At 54.5% G+C, this 17,159-nt stretch overlaps 1 protein-coding gene across 14 annotated transcripts in view; it reads right to left on the bottom strand.

Annotated features, from left to right (window-relative positions):
* The window catches only part of ARHGEF10 (Rho guanine nucleotide exchange factor 10), a 116,563-nt gene that overhangs the window by 1,363 nt on the left and 98,041 nt on the right, over positions 1 to 17,159 (bottom strand). For 8 of the 14 annotated variants that reach the window (XM_045451450.1, XM_045451404.1, XM_045451414.1 and 5 more), the window contains 3 exons: positions 14,062 to 14,204; positions 9,759 to 9,933; positions 2,842 to 2,964 (listed from right to left, as the gene is read on the bottom strand). In XM_045451450.1, coding sequence (XP_045307406.1) covers positions 2,842 to 2,964; positions 9,759 to 9,933; positions 14,062 to 14,204 — 441 coding nt within the window. Of the gene's footprint in view, positions 1 to 2,841; positions 2,995 to 3,504; positions 9,569 to 9,758; positions 9,934 to 14,061; positions 14,205 to 17,159 lie in introns of those variants that run through there. The other 6 variants (XM_045451395.1, XM_045451435.1, XM_045451444.1 and 3 more) reach the window with 2 other exon arrangements.

Genomic DNA, 17,159 nt, shown 5'->3' with positions numbered 1-17,159 from the left:
CCCCGACACCCACAGGGGACTTTTCACAGCAGCGAAACAGCTGTTTTCCTGTTCTCTGTATAAATGCCTTCTCACTTGCTCTACAGAAACATGTTTAATTTTTCTAAGTCTTGATTGAAAATTTAAATGCCAGGGGTGCCTGGGTGGCTCAGTCGGTTAACCATCCGACTTTGGCTCAGGTCACGATCTCGTCGTTTGTGCATTTGAGCCCTGTGTTGGGCTCTGTGCTGACAGCCCAGAGCCTGGAACCTCCTTCGGATTCTGTGTCTCCTCCTCTGTGTGCCCCTCCCCCATTCACACTCTGCGTCTTTCAGTAATAAACATTAAAAAAAAATTAAAAAAAAACAAACAAAAATTTAAATGCCAGAAATGTGTCAGTTTTAAGAACAAGATGCCTAAGTAAATGGCCAGTAGCTTCCTGCCATTTTCTGTTACAAAAAGGTTCTAGGAGTTACTTCTGTGGTTTTTAATTACATTGGGGACTTTTTGATTTAAAAGTGACGTGAATTTAATTTTAAAACATCACCTAGTCCAAGAGCACATGTCAGAAACTACCTATAGGTCTTTTTCGAAACAAAGTTTATTTCCCCCCGAACGTCCTGACCCTACGTTGTCAGGTAGGAACAGGGTGTCAGCACTTTTTTTTTTTTTTTAATTTTTTTTTCAACGTTTATTTATTTTTGGGACAGAGAGAGACAGAGCATGAACGGGGGAGGGGCAGAAAGAGAGGGAGACACAGAATCGGAAACAGGCTCCAGGCTCTGAGCCATCAGCCCAGAGCCTGACGCGGGGCTCGAACTCATGGACCGCGAGATCGTGACCTGGCTGAAGTCGGACGCTTAACCGACTGCGCCACCCAGGCGCCCCAGGTGTCAGCACTTTTTAAGTGGTTCACAGGTGAGGGGACCAGGATGGGAAGCATGTGTCCCTTTGTCACCAGACGCTTTAATAAAGGCTGACACGAGGCCCTAGCCCTCACCTTCACCCCTCCTTGGCCAAAGCAGATTAAATCACAGGACTCTTTAGCCGGTGTGAGTGGCAGTGACCAACTAGTAGGTGCTGGAGGGAACCCAGAGGGGGCAGGAAGGCTTGACCCCAGCTGGGGAGGTGTGATCTAAAAGTTACAGAGGGGGGCGCCTGGGTGGCGCAGTCGGTTAAGCGTCCGACTTCAGCCAGGTCACGATCTCGCGGTCCGTGAGTTCGAGCCCCGCGTCAGGCTCTGGGCTGATGGCTCGGAGCCTGGAGCCTGTTTCCGATTCTGTGTCTCCCTCTCTCTCTGCCCCTCCTCCGTTCATGCTCTGTCTCTCTCTGTCCCAAAAATAAATAAACGTTGAAAAAAAAAAATTTTTAAAGTTACAGAGGGACAGACACATCATATGTTATGAGGCAATTATAGAAAATGGAAAAAAAAAACAGCAAAATCACAAGTTTGGTTTTTTCAGGTACAAATTGGCAAAACTATACAGAAAAATCAACAGAACGAGGGTGTACGACTCAGGAGAATAGTCAGGTATGTTGTGAGGGAGGGGCCCCTGTGCCAGGGGCAGGGGCAGGGTGACCGCTTCATCAGCACGGTCCAACCTGTACGTGTTGGTTACGTGCAATTTCGTGTAAGTGCAATACAGAGATCAGAATAAAAACTGAGATTAAGAAATGAATGACCGGGGCGCCTGGGTCGCTCAGTCAATTAAATGTCTGACTCTTGATTTCGGCTCAGGTCACGATCTCGCAGTTTCAGGAGTTCAAGCCCCACATCAGGCTCTGCCCTGACGGCACAGAGCCTGCTTGGGATTCTCTCTCTCTCCCTCTGCCCCTCCCTGCTCGTGCTCTCTTTCAAATAAATAAATAAACTTAAAAAAAAAAATCAACAAAATTGGAATCCTTAGCGCTAACAGGTGGCTCCTGAACTTAGGGAAAGATAAGTCTGTTAAAGCCCGTGGAGAAAAAAAGCTTTTTGTCTGATGTCACATGAAATACTCTAAAGTTGTCAGTAGGAAAAAACTATAGAAACAGAATCTTTATTGACATTTTGGTGAGTTTCCTACAAATCTTTTTCTTCGGAGAGTTTTTCCCACATCGCTGATGTTACCTCATCAATGTAAAATTTGAGATCTTGGTTTTACTTACGGAATTGACGTTTTGTGTGTATCGTTTAAAGCTCTCCACAAACACCATTTCTACTGGCTACGTCATATACCAAAATGGCAGTGCAACCATTTTCTCAACTGTCTCCTTCCCCCTAATTTTAAGTTGTTTCCTATTCCGGGCTACTAAAAATTGAATGCTGTATCGAGTATCTTTTTTGCATCTTGTTTTTGTTCACGGACTCGGCTGCTTACCAAGGCAGATTTCTGAACTGAAAAATCCTGAATCCAGACACACAAGCCTTTTCAGGCTTGTGATCTAAAGTGCCGAATTGCTTCCTGAAAATCCTGCACCCATTTGAACTCCTAGCAACGTTGTGCAAAAAAGCACACCTCACGTTGTCCAGAGGCTGGGCTTCCTTCTTGGCCACGTAAGATATAAAAAGCATCCACTCCCACTGAGCAAAACCATACAAAAACGACAGAAGCTAACAGGTGGCAGTAAAGGTAACATGAAAGTGTGTTTGGGGGGAGAGATTCTCCCTGGGCCACTAACAGAAGCAGCAGAAAAACAAAAGCGGGAACGGATCCCAATTAGCAGACAGTGCAGAGTATGCCAGAAAAGAAGGGAAAAAAGAACCCCAGATAATCTACACGGTTTAAGCAGACCCTCCCCCCCGGCTGCAAAAGCGCGAGGAGGCAGACGGGCTCGGCGAGCTGACGGGAGGGGATGGTGCGTGCGGAGGGGTCCACTCACCGGTCACTTTGGGGATCCCCTGCAGACGAGGCACGGGCAGGGCCACCACGAAGCCCAGGCTGGTGCCGACCATGAGCAGGCCATGGCAGACGAGCAGGCTGGTCACTGACAGGCGCTGGTGCCCTGCAGGGGGCGGGGGACGGAGTCCGGTGTCTGCAGCAGGTGGGGGCGGGGCAGGTGCTCACCCCCACCCCCCGGAGCGCTCCCCGCCCGGCCAACCCCCGGTTGGGGACCACCGGCAAGTGGCTCTCCAGCTACACGCTGCACTCAGCCCCTGCCCATCCAGGAAGAGGAAGGCCGCAAGCCGAGCATCGTTTCGGCCCTCCCCACCCCTGCCTCCTAGAAGGAAAGGCCTCGCCTCACAGGTGACACAGAACTAACACGTGATCTGTGTTCTGTGTTCTACGTCATGCGCCCAGCACGACTCCCCTACAAGTGCCCCGCGGCACAGCTCATCAGTGACGGCAGGTGGCACGGAGCTAACACGTGATCTGTGTTCTATGTTCAATGTCATGCGCCCAGCACGACTCCCCTACAAGCTCATTGGCAGCTCATCAGTGACAGCAGGTGACACAGAGCTAACACGCGATCTGTGATCTATGTTCTACGTCACGCGCCCAGCACGACTCCCCTACAAGTGCCCCGCGGCACAGCTCACCAGTGACGGCAGGTGACATGGAGCTAACACGCATTCTATGTTCTATATTCTACGTCATGCGCCCAGCACGACTCCCCTACAAGCGCATTGGCACAGCTCATCAGTGACAGCAGGTGACACAGAGCTAACACGTGATCTGTGTTCTGTGTTCTATGTCACGCGCCCAGCACGACTCCCCTACTAGTGCCCCTCAGCACAGCTCATCAGTGACAGCAGGCCACACCCCAGGCTTCTGTCGGGACGGGGAAGGACGTGGGACATGGTTTGGGAAATGTCATATGGAACGGTGGCACCAGGAAGGCCTTCACGGCATGGCCCTTGGATCAGTTTGGGTTACAGCCACGGCCCTGTGGCCCAGAAGTGCACGGGGCCACCTGGCTGGTCTCCTGTGGGCCTCTGCCCTGAAGGGTGCCGGGGGTGTCTATGTGATCACCACCACTCCGTGGGTGGCACCACTCTGAGCGAGACACACGGTGACCCCCGGCCTCTCTCTGCCAGCTCGAAAGCCGGCGCGTGGACCAGACGGCGTTCCTTGTGTGTGAGGCCACGGTGGCACCTAAGCTGACATGACCCCATCCTGCACAGACAAGGTTCCTTCCAACATCTCTGCATCGACCTCAAGTTCACCTCCCGTAAGAAACATGGCAACAAGTGGCCTGGTACCAAGGCCAAAGCTACATTAACACGACTATTTTTACGAATTTTTTTGCAACGGCAAAAAACAAACAAGAAGGGGCGCCTGGGGGGCTCAGTCGGGTAAGCATCTGATCCTTGGTTCTGCTCAGGTCATGATCTGGCAGTCTGTGAGTTCAAGCCCCGCGTTGGGCTGTGCGCCGACAGCACGGAGCCTGCTTGAGATTCTCTGTCTCCCTTTCTGCCCCTCCCCACTGGTGCACACTCTCTCTTCCACTCTCTCTGAAAATAAGTAAATAAGCTTAAAAACACAACATCTACAACGAACAAAGATTTGGTTTTGTTTCTCAACACAGACTTACATCCTGTTTTACAAGCTCATGATGGTTTACGTTCCCAGGACTTCCGAACGTCTGACTGAGGGACTCCGTTCTGGAGATGGGTGGGTGCTGCGTGAATTCTGTACACACCACAGAGCACAGGTGCACAGGCACCGTCAGACGTGATGGGCCCAGCGGACGTGGCTGAGGGATGAGATCCTCAGCACCGTTCACAACCGCCATCAACGGGCGACAAGCTGGGGGGTGTCCACACGCTCGCGGTAGATACTCCAACAGAGGCAGGGAGCGGGGGCAGCACAGAGCCTCTAAGAGTGGGACGCAACGCTTCACAGGGTCCCTCTCTCTGCACCAGCACCCAGAACACCCCACAGGCAGCGGACAGGGCCCAGCTGGTTAACCCGGGATTAGCTGCTGGCTAACCCAGGACCACTTAATCCAGGATGGCAGCAGGAACCAGGATACCAAACCCCATCCCCAGTTTTGCTTCCTAATTCACAAATCATCTTCAGTCTGGTTTAATTTGCTGACTTCCCCTAGGATGTGGTCATTGAGTATTTCTTTTTAAATTATACTGATTTTCCTTTTTTTTTAATCCTAATTTGGCCATCATACGTGGCCACATCCCTCCTGGAAGGCAATGCGTTTGCTCCGTGGGGACACAGAAAGGCTGACTTCACATGACCTCTCAGAACTTCTCTGTCAAAACTGTCTCCCTGGAATATTCTAGACAAAGAGGCAAAACGTGCCGCTTGCATCGTGGGGTAAGTAACTGAGTGGGAGCCCCAAGGAACAAAGCCCCGTTACACGCTTTCGCTGTAAATTCTACACCAGCAATCTGCTCTCCAAGGTGTGTGTGCTCATCCGGAGGCTGCGTTATCCCGCGTTCGACCGCGTGAGGGCCGATGTGCTGTACGTCACGGAGCCTGGGTGTGATGGTTTTCAGAACAGAGCTCTACCCAGAGGCAGCAGACGTGGCCCACTCAGCACAGCCACGTCCTCCTCCAGGAAAAGCATGCTGGGGCCTCCGAGAATTATTCGGGTTCCATGAAGTTCTGTTAACTCCCAAGACAGGTGTGAATTACCAGTGTATCAATTTTGTGTTCGATTTTTGTTCTTTCTGGCTTGGGCAGTCTTTATCTCCAGAACCTACTGGAATTTCATCGTCCGGTAAGGGCACAAAAGGGTAACTTCACATATTTCTGCCAAGTGTACACAGTGAAACGCATGTGGGCAACCCATGAACACGACTCTCGGACAGAGGCTCCGGGTACGTGCCAGCACTGGATGTGCAGGAGTGCGGGAAAGCCGCCGGCAGTCACAGGCACCAGTGTCCAGAGAACGACACAGCCCAGCGGCCTCCAATCGGCGCACCTCCGTGCCCATAGCGTGAACACCGAGTCCCCCGAAGCCGCTGCCAACTAACGCTTGTCTCCAGGAAGCACCGGCCTGAGGGTAAGACCACCGGTAAAAGTTCAAGGGAAGACGTGGGGCTTGGGCCTTCTCATTCTCTACATCACAAAATGCAACGAGCATCAGACCAATTTGGGGGCACCTGGGTGGCTCAGTCGGTTGATGTGGACTCCGGTCATGTCTCAGGGTCGTGAATTTGAGCCTTTGCATCAGGCTCTGTGCTGATAGCCTGGAGCCTGCCTGGGGTTCGCTCTCTCTCCACCCCTCCCCTGCTCTAGTGCGCGCCTGCTTGCTCGTTCTCTCTCTCTCTCTCTCTCTCTCTCTCAAAATAAATAAATAAACTCAAAAATGTTTTTAAACATCAGACCAATTCTGGACCACGTCTTTCTGAGGACTGTACCCCACAGCCACTGAGGAGACGAGACAAAGACAACAACATTCCGAGCGTAGCGGACTTTGCTCTAACCACCCACCCCCCTCCAAGGCCGCTACGCAACCTTCACGGAGGGATTGAGACGCGGGTCAGGCGTAAGATGCCCCCGGACGTTGGTGAAATTCGGGAGAACACGCGTCACCCGAAGGCTCCCGCCCCGAGCTGGCCTGGAGGCTTGCTGGTTCTCCACAGCCTGACGGCCACACGGGAACGATGACCCACGACCGAGGGGACGTGTGCTGTGACCACAAGGACAGAGCCGAGCCCCGTCGGACGCCGGCGTCCGGCCTGCGGAGTGTGGGCTTCGGGAAGCGTCTCACCGCACAGCCTCTCAGTCCCACCAGAGCCCAGGTGGGTCTGTGACAGCACAGGAGAGCCACGCAGAGGGAGGCAAGAGAGTCATTGACTGGAGGGTGAAACCAGACACGAAAATGCTCGTGAGAAATGAAGGAAACACCTCCATGTGTGGGTCTGTAAACACAGCGTGGACGTGAAGCCAAGTGAGGACAGGGACAGAGCTCAGCCCTACGAGAAGGGGCCCAGCCCGTGGCACTTGTGGGCTAGCCTGTGGGGGGTCTGGAACCGCCTCGACCTTGAGCAACAAGGGCAAGATGGCAGCAGGTCCGGGGCTCCCCTGGGGCTGCTTGGCCAGTGAGGCCAGCAGGGCCGCGGGGTCAGGACTCTGGGGGCACAGAGGGCAGTCCCCCGACGGGCCGGCCGCTCACGGGCACGATGACAGCCTGCCCGACACACCATCTGATACGACGGATCCAGATTGCACACACCTGCTCCACCACCTGGCGTGCGAAAGGGAACACACCAGGTCCCCAGGGAAGTGCCCGTAAACCAGCGTTTTCTTATACGCAAGCTCATAAATTGTGTCAATCTGTGCTCCTCATGAGACAAAAGCGCCCTATGTTACTTAAGAAACGATTTGCACACAGCTCGTCCTATGGATTAAATCTCCCGACCACCACACACGCGTGCACATGTGGAAACCATGAAGTGGAGAATGCGTTAGCTCGGTTGCGGCGAGCCCTTCACGACGTGCACACGTGTGCAAGCAACGAGCCACACGGCCGGTGCGGTTTTACATGCCAGTCACCCCGGTACAGACACGAAACACAACCAGGGAGCAGCTGTCCCTCGCTCGCCGAGCCCCAAACAAACGTGTCTTGTCACCGTCCCTGCTCCCCACTGTCCTCTCTGCCCCCAGCCGGCCTGCCTTCCAACTCCAGTGTACTTCCCCTGGTCAGAGGCCAGCCTTTCTGGAACCTGAACCCAGACTGTTCATTTCTCAATACGTCAACGGTGACCGTTCCTCCAGTACCTTCCGCTCAAGCTACAGACATCTTTAACACTGGCACTGACCCATCTGCCACCAACCCACCACCAAATCTGCCCTGAGTCTGTAAGATTCTGAGAACTTGTTTCACTACCGACATGAGCAGGGGACCCAGACAACTTCTAAGAGCTTTTTTCCACGCTTACGTACTTGCAGAATTTAAATGTCAACCGACACGTAATCCCGATTAAGAGGCAACTTGATCGGGGTTCTCTAACCTGCTCAGCCTTTCGTGATGAACTTTTCCAAAGTGAATCCTAAATTCAGTGCCTTTACTATCCTGGTTCCCCCTGCTCTCCAACACCAGCAGCACAGCTCCTCCTTCACACGTACACACACACACACACACACACACACACACACACACACACAGGTGTGGTGCACACACCACACCCACACTCACCCACACCCACACTCACGCGTGCAAGCACGCTCACGTACATACAACAGCACTCCAGGTACACACACGCTCTCACCGCCTGCGAGCACCCATGCACACAACACCCCCAGGTGCATACAACGTGTGCACACGCACGCACACCAGCACTCAGGCTGTGCGCGTGGCCGTCCCCTGCCCGGTGCTCCTCTCCTGGCCCCTTGAATATGCACTGCAGGGCTGTCTGCGCTCCTGATGCCCCCTCTGACTCTGCACAATCCTCTCACCTCGTGACGGTGGTACCTGACTCTGTCTGTCCTGTCCCCCTGTCCCTCATCGCTCGCCGGGAGGGCAAAGTCCCACACAGGCCCCTTTCCCGACTCGTCGTCCGCATGCCAGCCCCTCCTTCCAATTTCCCACGGGGCTCCTCCGCTCAGCACCACACATGCTAGCTTCCTCCAAACCGGCTCTGTGGGACCCAGTGTCGCTGATGACTTCACGTTCTTCCCGAAAACCCAAGCCCCAAATCTCAGGCTTTCTGGCCCTTCCTCTCCCCAGTCGGTCCCGCCGCAGGTGACTCTGCTCACTGCCGCTTGCTGGGGTGCGTCCCTTGGGACCACAGGATGGCCCGCCACCCTCCCGTCCTCGCAGCCCGCTGCCGGGAAGCCCCTTCCACACTCATGACCGCACAACCTTCCCGGCCTCCTCCTTCCCTCTGCCCCTCTGCCCTTGCACAGCAGCCCCCTGCTTACACATGTCCGTCACACACGGACGTGCCCCAGCTACAAGCCCGCACACACCAGCGATGCGTTCCGCATACGACCTACACGCATGCAGGCACCAGGTACGCGCTCACACACACTAGCTGCACGTTCGTTTATACGTGACATACACACACGTTAACTACACGCCTATATGTACCAGATACGGGAATACGCTCTAGCTCCATGGGTGTCCGTACCAGCTACACGAAATACAAACGTATACATATTGGCTAGAAACTTATACACACTGGCCACACACCGGCAACGTGGTCCTCGCATGTGCTAGGTGCCTGTTTGCACTTACTGGCTACACGCTTATGTACACACTTGCATATGTGTTTATGCAGACACACATGTATGTACACACACTAGCTACGCGTTCACACGTGCCAGCCACGTGCACACACATACCAGCCACATGAATCTACCCACATGAGCTACACGCACACGCACATGTGAGCCACACATGTATACACACCCGCCACCCAGACACACACACACACACAAGCTACTTGCCGCCCCACAGCCGCACTCCTGCACCTTTGCTGGTTTTGTCCCCCGTCCCACCCCCCCCACCCCCGCTAGCGGCATCCTTCCTGCTCTGTGCCTGGTGGCCTCCCAGCCGAGAAGCTGCGTCTCTGGCTTCCCTTGGGAGCTGTCCCCGCCCCAGCAGATCTTTTCCTCCTCTCTGTTCTTCAGCTTGCTCCCAGGGTGGAGTCTTACCAGGCTTAACTGGCGCACACGGGCTACGATCAACGGCTCCTGACCTACAAAAGTGGTGCTTGAATACGGTTCCACGCCAGCGCACAGAGTCGCGGTACGCACAGCGCCCTCGCCCGGAAGAGCCGCGCCTGCGCGCCAGCGCCCTCGCCTGGAAGAGCCGCGCCTGCGCGCCACGTCCCCCGCCGTGTCCTCCCTCGGGGGACATCCCCCCCCCCCGCCCCCGGGTGCAGTTACCTGGCAGCATATGGTGCACAGGCGTGGCTATGTTGATGTCCTGCAGATGCTTGAGCGTCTCCGTGTGGAAGAGGCGAAGCGTGGAGCCAGAGGTGAAGGCGATCCAGATCCCCACGCCAGCGACGACCATGTGAGAGACCACCATGCCTTCTTCCTGGTGGGCGTCCAGCTGATTCTGGAGAGATCAAGGAGAAGTGGTAGACGGGGCAGCGGGTGTGCCTGGAGCCCCGCCCACCGCGGAGGCAGAGCCCGGCAGTCCCCGGCCGGGGTGGGGGGGGGGGGGTGGGTGGGTGGCGAGAGCAGGAAGACGGGAGGGACAGAGGGACGGAAGGCCCGGGAACAGGGAGACACGATGGCCAAAGGAGGCCAGCCAGCGCCCCCGACTTTGGTGGGGAGTCAGCAGCCCTCCCCCAAATCCCGAGCAGGAATGGAGGTCCACACCCCAGCCTTGGGTAGCCCCGAGACCGCCTGTCTGACCCCACCGCTCCCAGCGGTCCTGGGCTGCCCACGGTGTCTGGGTTTGCAGTCGCCCCTGGCCTGCCCACAAAGGCCACCTGCTACTTCTCTGTGTGACCAGGTCCTTCCTCCCGGGCTTCTGGCCGAGCTCTGCCCCGTCCACATCTCCATCCTGACAACCCTGCTCTGTGGGGACCCACGGGGGCAGATTTTGTGACTTGGTCACAGCGCGGATGGGCCAGCACTGGGCAGCGGGCGGTGTTGTCTGCTAGGTCTGGAGGAGGGGTGTGAGCCTGGAGACTCCGTGTGAAGACACAGGGTCCTCAGGGCAGACCAAACCCCACACGGTCCTCCCCACACAGTCCTCCAGATGGAAACACTGGAGGCTGAGCCACACGGGAAACAGGCGGGCTTACTTCTCTGACCCAAGGGCTGGTCCCAAAAGTCTAAGCGCAGGGGGGGCTGTATAGAGCCCACTGAACTGCCCGCCTTCCCCGGCTGCTCCTCTTGGGCCTACGACATGGCGGTCACTACTCCCTGGCGGAGGAAGGCACATCCGGGGGGAGGGTTGTGCACGTTACAGAAGCTCGGGAATCAAGGAGCAAAGCCATGTTCTGTCCTTGCCGCGGACACTCCAGGAAAGACGAGGAAGCACAGGTTGCTGGCCCTCAATCCCGGTTTCTAATTCAGCAGGCTGAGGGCGGGGCCCAGAACTAGCATTTCCAGAATGTTCCGAGGGCCCGCCGCTGCTCCACACCCCCTTTTCTCCACTGCTTTCCGGCAAGTTACTTTATCCATTCACTGCGGTTTGTCCTCCTTTCTGTCCCGAGTCACGTCACATGCGGCCTTGATGTGCTCCCAAGATGCCGCGGGCACGTCTCCAGTGCTGCTGGCGCACGCTGTCCGCGACTGCCTGCTGACGTGTCTCCTGCACTTCGCGGCCGGTGGCCTATCCTCCCAGAACCAACTCGTCCTGCAGGCCTGCAGGTCCTGTGGGCCCCCCCCGACGTGCGTGGTCTCCAGCAGCACCCCCTTCCGCTGAGGCAAACCGGCCTTCAGAGAGCACGGACTTCCTGACATCTGCTCACATTAAACCCCCTCGGTGGCTCACCATCCACCCAGCGTGGTGGTGTCCCTGCTCCGGCCAGACGTGGCTGCTGTCGTGGGACACCTCCCGCCCTGGTGGCCGTCTGCGATGCTCACAGGGACCGAGGAATAGCCCTAAGCTCGTCCGTAATGAACATGAGGTCCCTTCCGACCCCACCTGTGCCGCCCCCTCTTCCCACCAGGCTCTCAGGCTCCCCCGACCTTTCTCGCACGTGACGGGCCTCCCTCCTCACAGGCTCTACGTCGTCTCCTTCCAGGAATTCTGCTCGGTCGGGACAGCCGGCGGCATAGGGCTCTCGGGCAGAAATAATCCAGCGTTTCTGTCCTGCCCTGTGTGTCCCTGGCATCAAAGCCACGATCCCGCTCTTTCCTGCCAGCTGCCTGGCGCGGCCAGAGCCACCGCTGGCTGACTTTCTGCCAGCTGCAGGAGGTGGGGTCTTGCAGGACGCTGGACTGGCACATCAAGGACAAGCCACAGAAAAGCTAGTTGTGGTCCAACGGAAAGTGCATCGACCTCGAGCCCGTCTGGGACCCAGCGCGTCCAGGTGTGGCACCTGGTGACTTCCCGAAGGCCTGCTGTCCTATGCCACCCTCGGGGGTCTCGCGCAGTCTAACACCGTCCACCCAGGCCCGCACGGACTCGGTGTTACTCTGACCGCGGTCAGCCCACGCTCTGTGACGTGAAGGAGCTCCTACAACGGGCTGGAGGCTTACGGTCCACCTTCTGACGTTACAGAATCTGCCACCAAGCGTGTCCATGAACAGGTTTCACGAATGTCTTGAAATGTGTCTCAATGAGTGCTGGCAAAATGTCTTCAAGCCCCTGTCCTGGCTGAACCGGTGACCCTTCCTAAGGAGAGTCTCGACAAATATTTTTGGAAGTCCACGATGACTAAAGTTGATCACGAGTTTGTGGAGATTGGCAACAGTCATTCCAAAATGCCCCCAGGGCCCTCACGGGGATGACGGGGACCCTCCCCTGAACAGATTCCTTTCTCTACCACCTTTGGTGTGACGCTCAGAGGAATTTTTATCTGTGACAGGATTTGTTTCATCGGTGGAAAAAAAAAAAACAAAACCTTCGCTACCTGAGTTCATTTAGAGTAGAGGTGAGAAATGGTCATGTGTAGACAGAAAATAATTAGGTACGTGCAACTTTTAATAAAAAAAGAAATATATAAAATGGGCAAAAAATTCAAAGGTATAATAAGTAAAATTCTTTCTCTCTCATCCCTGCTACCCTGCTTAGGACGGCTTTTTGTGTGTCTCTGAAAGTACACACACGTGCACGTGTTAAGCAACTGCTAACAACAGGTAATACGTAAAGCGCTCTGCGGGCACCCTCTGTACCTGTACGTTCACACAACAACACTCTGCAACCTGCCCCTCCTCCGCTTAACTGAACACCTGCCAGCGCTGCCCGCTCATTCTCTCCTGCCACTGCCAGGTATGACGTTATTTACCTAGTTCTCCCACTGGTGCTCGTTCGGTATTTTCAATTATTCGTGGTATCACACAACGCGGCGATACGTAACCTCACCCACACACGCATGAGCTTATCTAAGGAGCAAACGTCTAGCGGTGGCATTGCCAGGAAAAGGATTGAGCCCTTTGAATGCCAGACGCCAACGCGGGATTGCCTTCCGGGGACGCCGCACAGTGGCCTCCCTCCACTGGCTGAGTCCCGGAGCCCTGGACTTGCCCGGGACCAGCCACGATGCGCCCACAGCTCGCCAACGCTGGAAAGTGAGAACGTTTCACCTTTCGCCCAGTTGAAAAATGGCTCCTTGTTACAATAAGCACTTTCTAGAGATGAGGCTAACGCACGTATGCCTGTACGTACGGGTAAACACGTGTGTGAGTACACCGGCCGGGTGTACGAACACATACCTGTGCGCTGCACGATTCTTAGTTTAGTGCCCTATTCGTATTTTTCTCTAAGCTGCCTTATGTCCTCTGAACATTTTGTACTAGCTTGGCTTCTTTCTCTTAAAGTTAATAAGAATTCTCTTTAATAAGAACATTACCTCTCAGCCACAGATGTGGCACATATTTTCTTCATTTTCATTTACAAAAGTTTCTATACAAACACACACTTATTAAATGCGCACAGAAAATGTTCTAAAACCGCACCAAATTTATTTTTTTTATTATGGCAACTTCTAGGCATGTGTCATGCTTGGAAAATCTCTCCCGCTACAAAGTAATGAGAACATTGTACTGCTTTCTATCTAAGTTTATGATTTTGTTTATGTTTTTAAAATTACCTCCATCTGTAATGTTTACAAGGGAAAAGGCTCGGGGCCAGAGGCACGGCTCCACGTTTCCACATGGCCCGTTGTCTCCTGATCCTTTGTTGAATAACCCACGGATTGCACTGATTGGAAAAGGCCACTTCGATCAAATGTCAAGTCCGTCCATGTCCTTGAAGACTCTCTATTATGTTCGGACTGAGCACGTTTTTTAAAGTAACGTGTTTGTGGTCGTTAGCAGATAAACAAGCAACAGTTGTTTCATGGGCGCGTGGCTAGAGGACGGTTGGCTGAGTTATCTACTTAATCTGGTCTTTCCCAGATTTCCCTCCCAAATCTAGGAGGAATTTTCTCTCCGTGCAGGGCCACATGCAAGAGGCTGCCGGCATCAGCTACAGGCCAGAGGCCCTCTGACCGCCAGCATCGGAGGCTAACTGGGGCCAGCTCTAAGATGCGTCTCTTCTGCGCCACGCACTCAAGGGGCTTACCTCTATCGTGTGGGTCTCGGCGCTGATCGTAAAAACTTGACCTCCCGAAGCTGCCCATAACGTGTCCTCTGTCATTACGAGACTTCTAACTGGTAGCACGCCCAGTTTGATCACTGTCTGAGGTTCGGGACTCCAGGATCCATCTTGAAAAACAAAAATTTTGCTTTCAAATTCAGTTATCTGTACACAGGGAGTAGGGACAGGATCCCAGCTCATTTTAAGTAACAGGCAAAATATCCTCGGTAACCGTGACGTTCACACTTGGTGCTGGGCGTCCAGAGTTCCACGAGCACCATTTCCACGAGGCAACTCAGCACGGTGGCAGAGCCTGGAGTGCACATGACCCCAGCCCGGCCACCTGGCGCGTGTCCCGCACAAACGGCCCGAGAGGTGGCCGTGACAGTGTGAGGCATGACGAGGTGATTGATCAGCTCAGCAAGGTGCCCGGCGGCCAGGTGTCTCGTATGCCCTGTCATCTACAACGCCAATACACGAAATGACCCCGTCGTCAGGAGGAGGGTCCACACCCACATGGTGCGGGCCAACGTCCGCACCTCCCGCTGCCTGCTGGCTCTTTTGAGCTTTCCCTTGATACGCATCCTGTATCATCAGGATGGACCGTATCTTCCCTGCATTAGAACAGTAAGTCAGAACTGGGAGGAGAGGCTTTCGCTCGCTCTGGTCCTGAAGCACAGGCCCTGATGAAATATGTCGCTTTGCAAATACTTTCAAGGATCTAAGGATGAGGTCTGTCATACTTCACATGAAGTAGAGTCAACAAACAACTTGGAGAGCGGATACAAATATGTAAAGCAAGACTAGACACACGTTTTCAACGTGACTACATAATTGTCCCGTGAACATTTAAAATAAATTTTTCAATTTTCAAAGCAACCACTAATTAAGCCATCATGCCTAAAAACATCTTTAAAAAATTGTTTTTTACATTTATTTATTTTTGAGAGGCAGAGAGAAACAGAACACAGGTGGGGGAAGGGCAGAGAGAGAGGGAGACACAGAATCCCAAGCAGCTCCAGGCTCCGAGCTGTCAGCACAGAGCCCGACGCAGGGCTTGAATCCACGAACCGTGAGATCGTGACCTGAGCTGAAGTCGTCAGATGCTTAAATGACTGAGCCACCCGGGCGCCCCTATGCCTGAAAGCATTTAATGGTTCATCCACCAGTGCCTCTGACTTCCTAATCAAAACAGAGCTTTGCTCAGGGACGAGGGCACAGTCTTGGTTCCGAACCAAGTTCTGGCTTCTGTATTCTAGATCTGAAGCACTGAACCTTTTAATCCAATCCCTCTTTATGAATAACTTTAGCTGAGGTTGTGCAACCACCAGGAGGCAACCAGGCAGGTTTTGAATTCCATGGCACACTTTCAAGTTATAATTCAACTTAAATGGAGATGCTTTTATGCTACAATTAAGCCAAAAGATGTTGCGGGACAATTACTGGTTCCAGTGGACAATGACCTGTAAAATCATTTGTAAAATCCGCACTGGACCTGGAGTATCATCGCGTGGTTACACATGCGTGCACACACAAGCACACGCTCACTAGCAGTCACACGTGCACATACATACACACAGAAGCACACAGGCCTTCTCATCCGGGACTCAGAGCCCTTTGAGACCCCGCAGTCTCCACTTTCGATGGGATCACAGAGGCTCCGAGCTGAGACGCGATTCTCCCCAACACTCGCACAGGACTGAAAGAACAGGGCTGTGGATCCCTGCTGCCCCCGCCCCTGCCCCACGGGGCCTGCCCCCCAGATGTGGCCACGTCCTCCAAATCAAGACGCCTGCTGCTGTCAAGTTATTTTGGTTTGGGAGTAACTTCTAACAATTGAACTTTGTTTTCCGACCACCTAAGTCACTCCTTCCACAGATCCCGTGCACAAAATCCTCTGGGGGCCATGGGGAGGGCACAATGTCGGTCCCTGGGATGCGGGCCTCAGCTCCAGCTGACACGCCACCTGTCTGGGGACAGCCTCTTTCTGCAGTCTTCCCTCCAGACCTGAGTCCCCAACCAGGCTGTCCCACCACAGCTGGGTGCAAACCCATGCCAATGACATTTTGAGCCCACACTTAAAAATCTGGAAATTTCCTACAGAACATTCTAGATTTCGAACGCCCTGAAAAGTCAGATGCTTGCAGCACTGCCTGGCTGAGAAGCAGCCTTTCCCCCTCCGGCTAGGCACATCGTCACCCCTCAGAGAACACGACGGTGGGGAAGAGACACCTCTCCAAAGAAGACATTCAGACGGCGGACAGGTACGTGAACTTGCTGCGGTCAGCACCACGCATCAGAGAAATGGAGTGAAAGCACAATGGGCCATCGCTCCACACCTGTGAGAATGACATCATCAAAGACACAAGAAACAACAGGTGTTGGCGAGGATGCGGCGAAAGGGGGACCCTCGTGCACAGCTGGCGGGAATGCAAACTGGTGCAGCCGCTCTGGACAACAGTGCAGAGGCTCCTCAGGAGATTAGAAACAGAACTACTCTACGACCCAGCTGCCCCACTTCTGGGCTCTTACTCGAAGGACATGCGAACAGTAATTTGAAAAGGCCTGTCCGCCCCATGTTCACACGGCATTATTTACAATCTCCAAGACACGGAGAAGATCCAAGTGTCCCCCAACGTGTGAATGGACAGAGATGTGCTATACCTACAACGGAATATCATTCGGCCATAGAAAATGAGCAAATCCTACTGCTTGTAACGTAGGAGACAGGTCAGACAAAGACAGACAAACCCGCTAATGGCCCTCGGCCGCCCTCAGGAGGGACACAGACCCCTGCTCCCCGCCCTTTCTAGCCTGCGCCCTTCCCGGGGTCCCGCAGTGGCCCGGCCCCCTGGCCGAGCTCCACAGGACGGGCACCTCCAGGCTGGCTCCACGGCCTTCCCGCACATGACTCTGACCCCAGCACCCCCCAGCGCTCTCTGGGTGCCCTGAGAGCTATGTTCACCTCTGGGTACTGTTCTGTTCGCCCCCCGGGCGTGAGGAGTAGGACCTGTGCCCATCTGCAGCCGCTGGTGACCAGCTCAGGGTCCCCTGAACCAGCCAACACTCAGACTGTCCCTGAG

This window comes from Leopardus geoffroyi, chromosome B1, assembly GCF_018350155.1.
Source record: "Leopardus geoffroyi isolate Oge1 chromosome B1, O.geoffroyi_Oge1_pat1.0, whole genome shotgun sequence".
In the NCBI taxonomy this organism is placed as follows: Eukaryota; Metazoa; Chordata; class Mammalia; order Carnivora; family Felidae; genus Leopardus; species Leopardus geoffroyi.
Note: the sequence above shows the minus strand (reverse complement) of the source record. Positions and strands in the feature narration are given on the sequence as shown.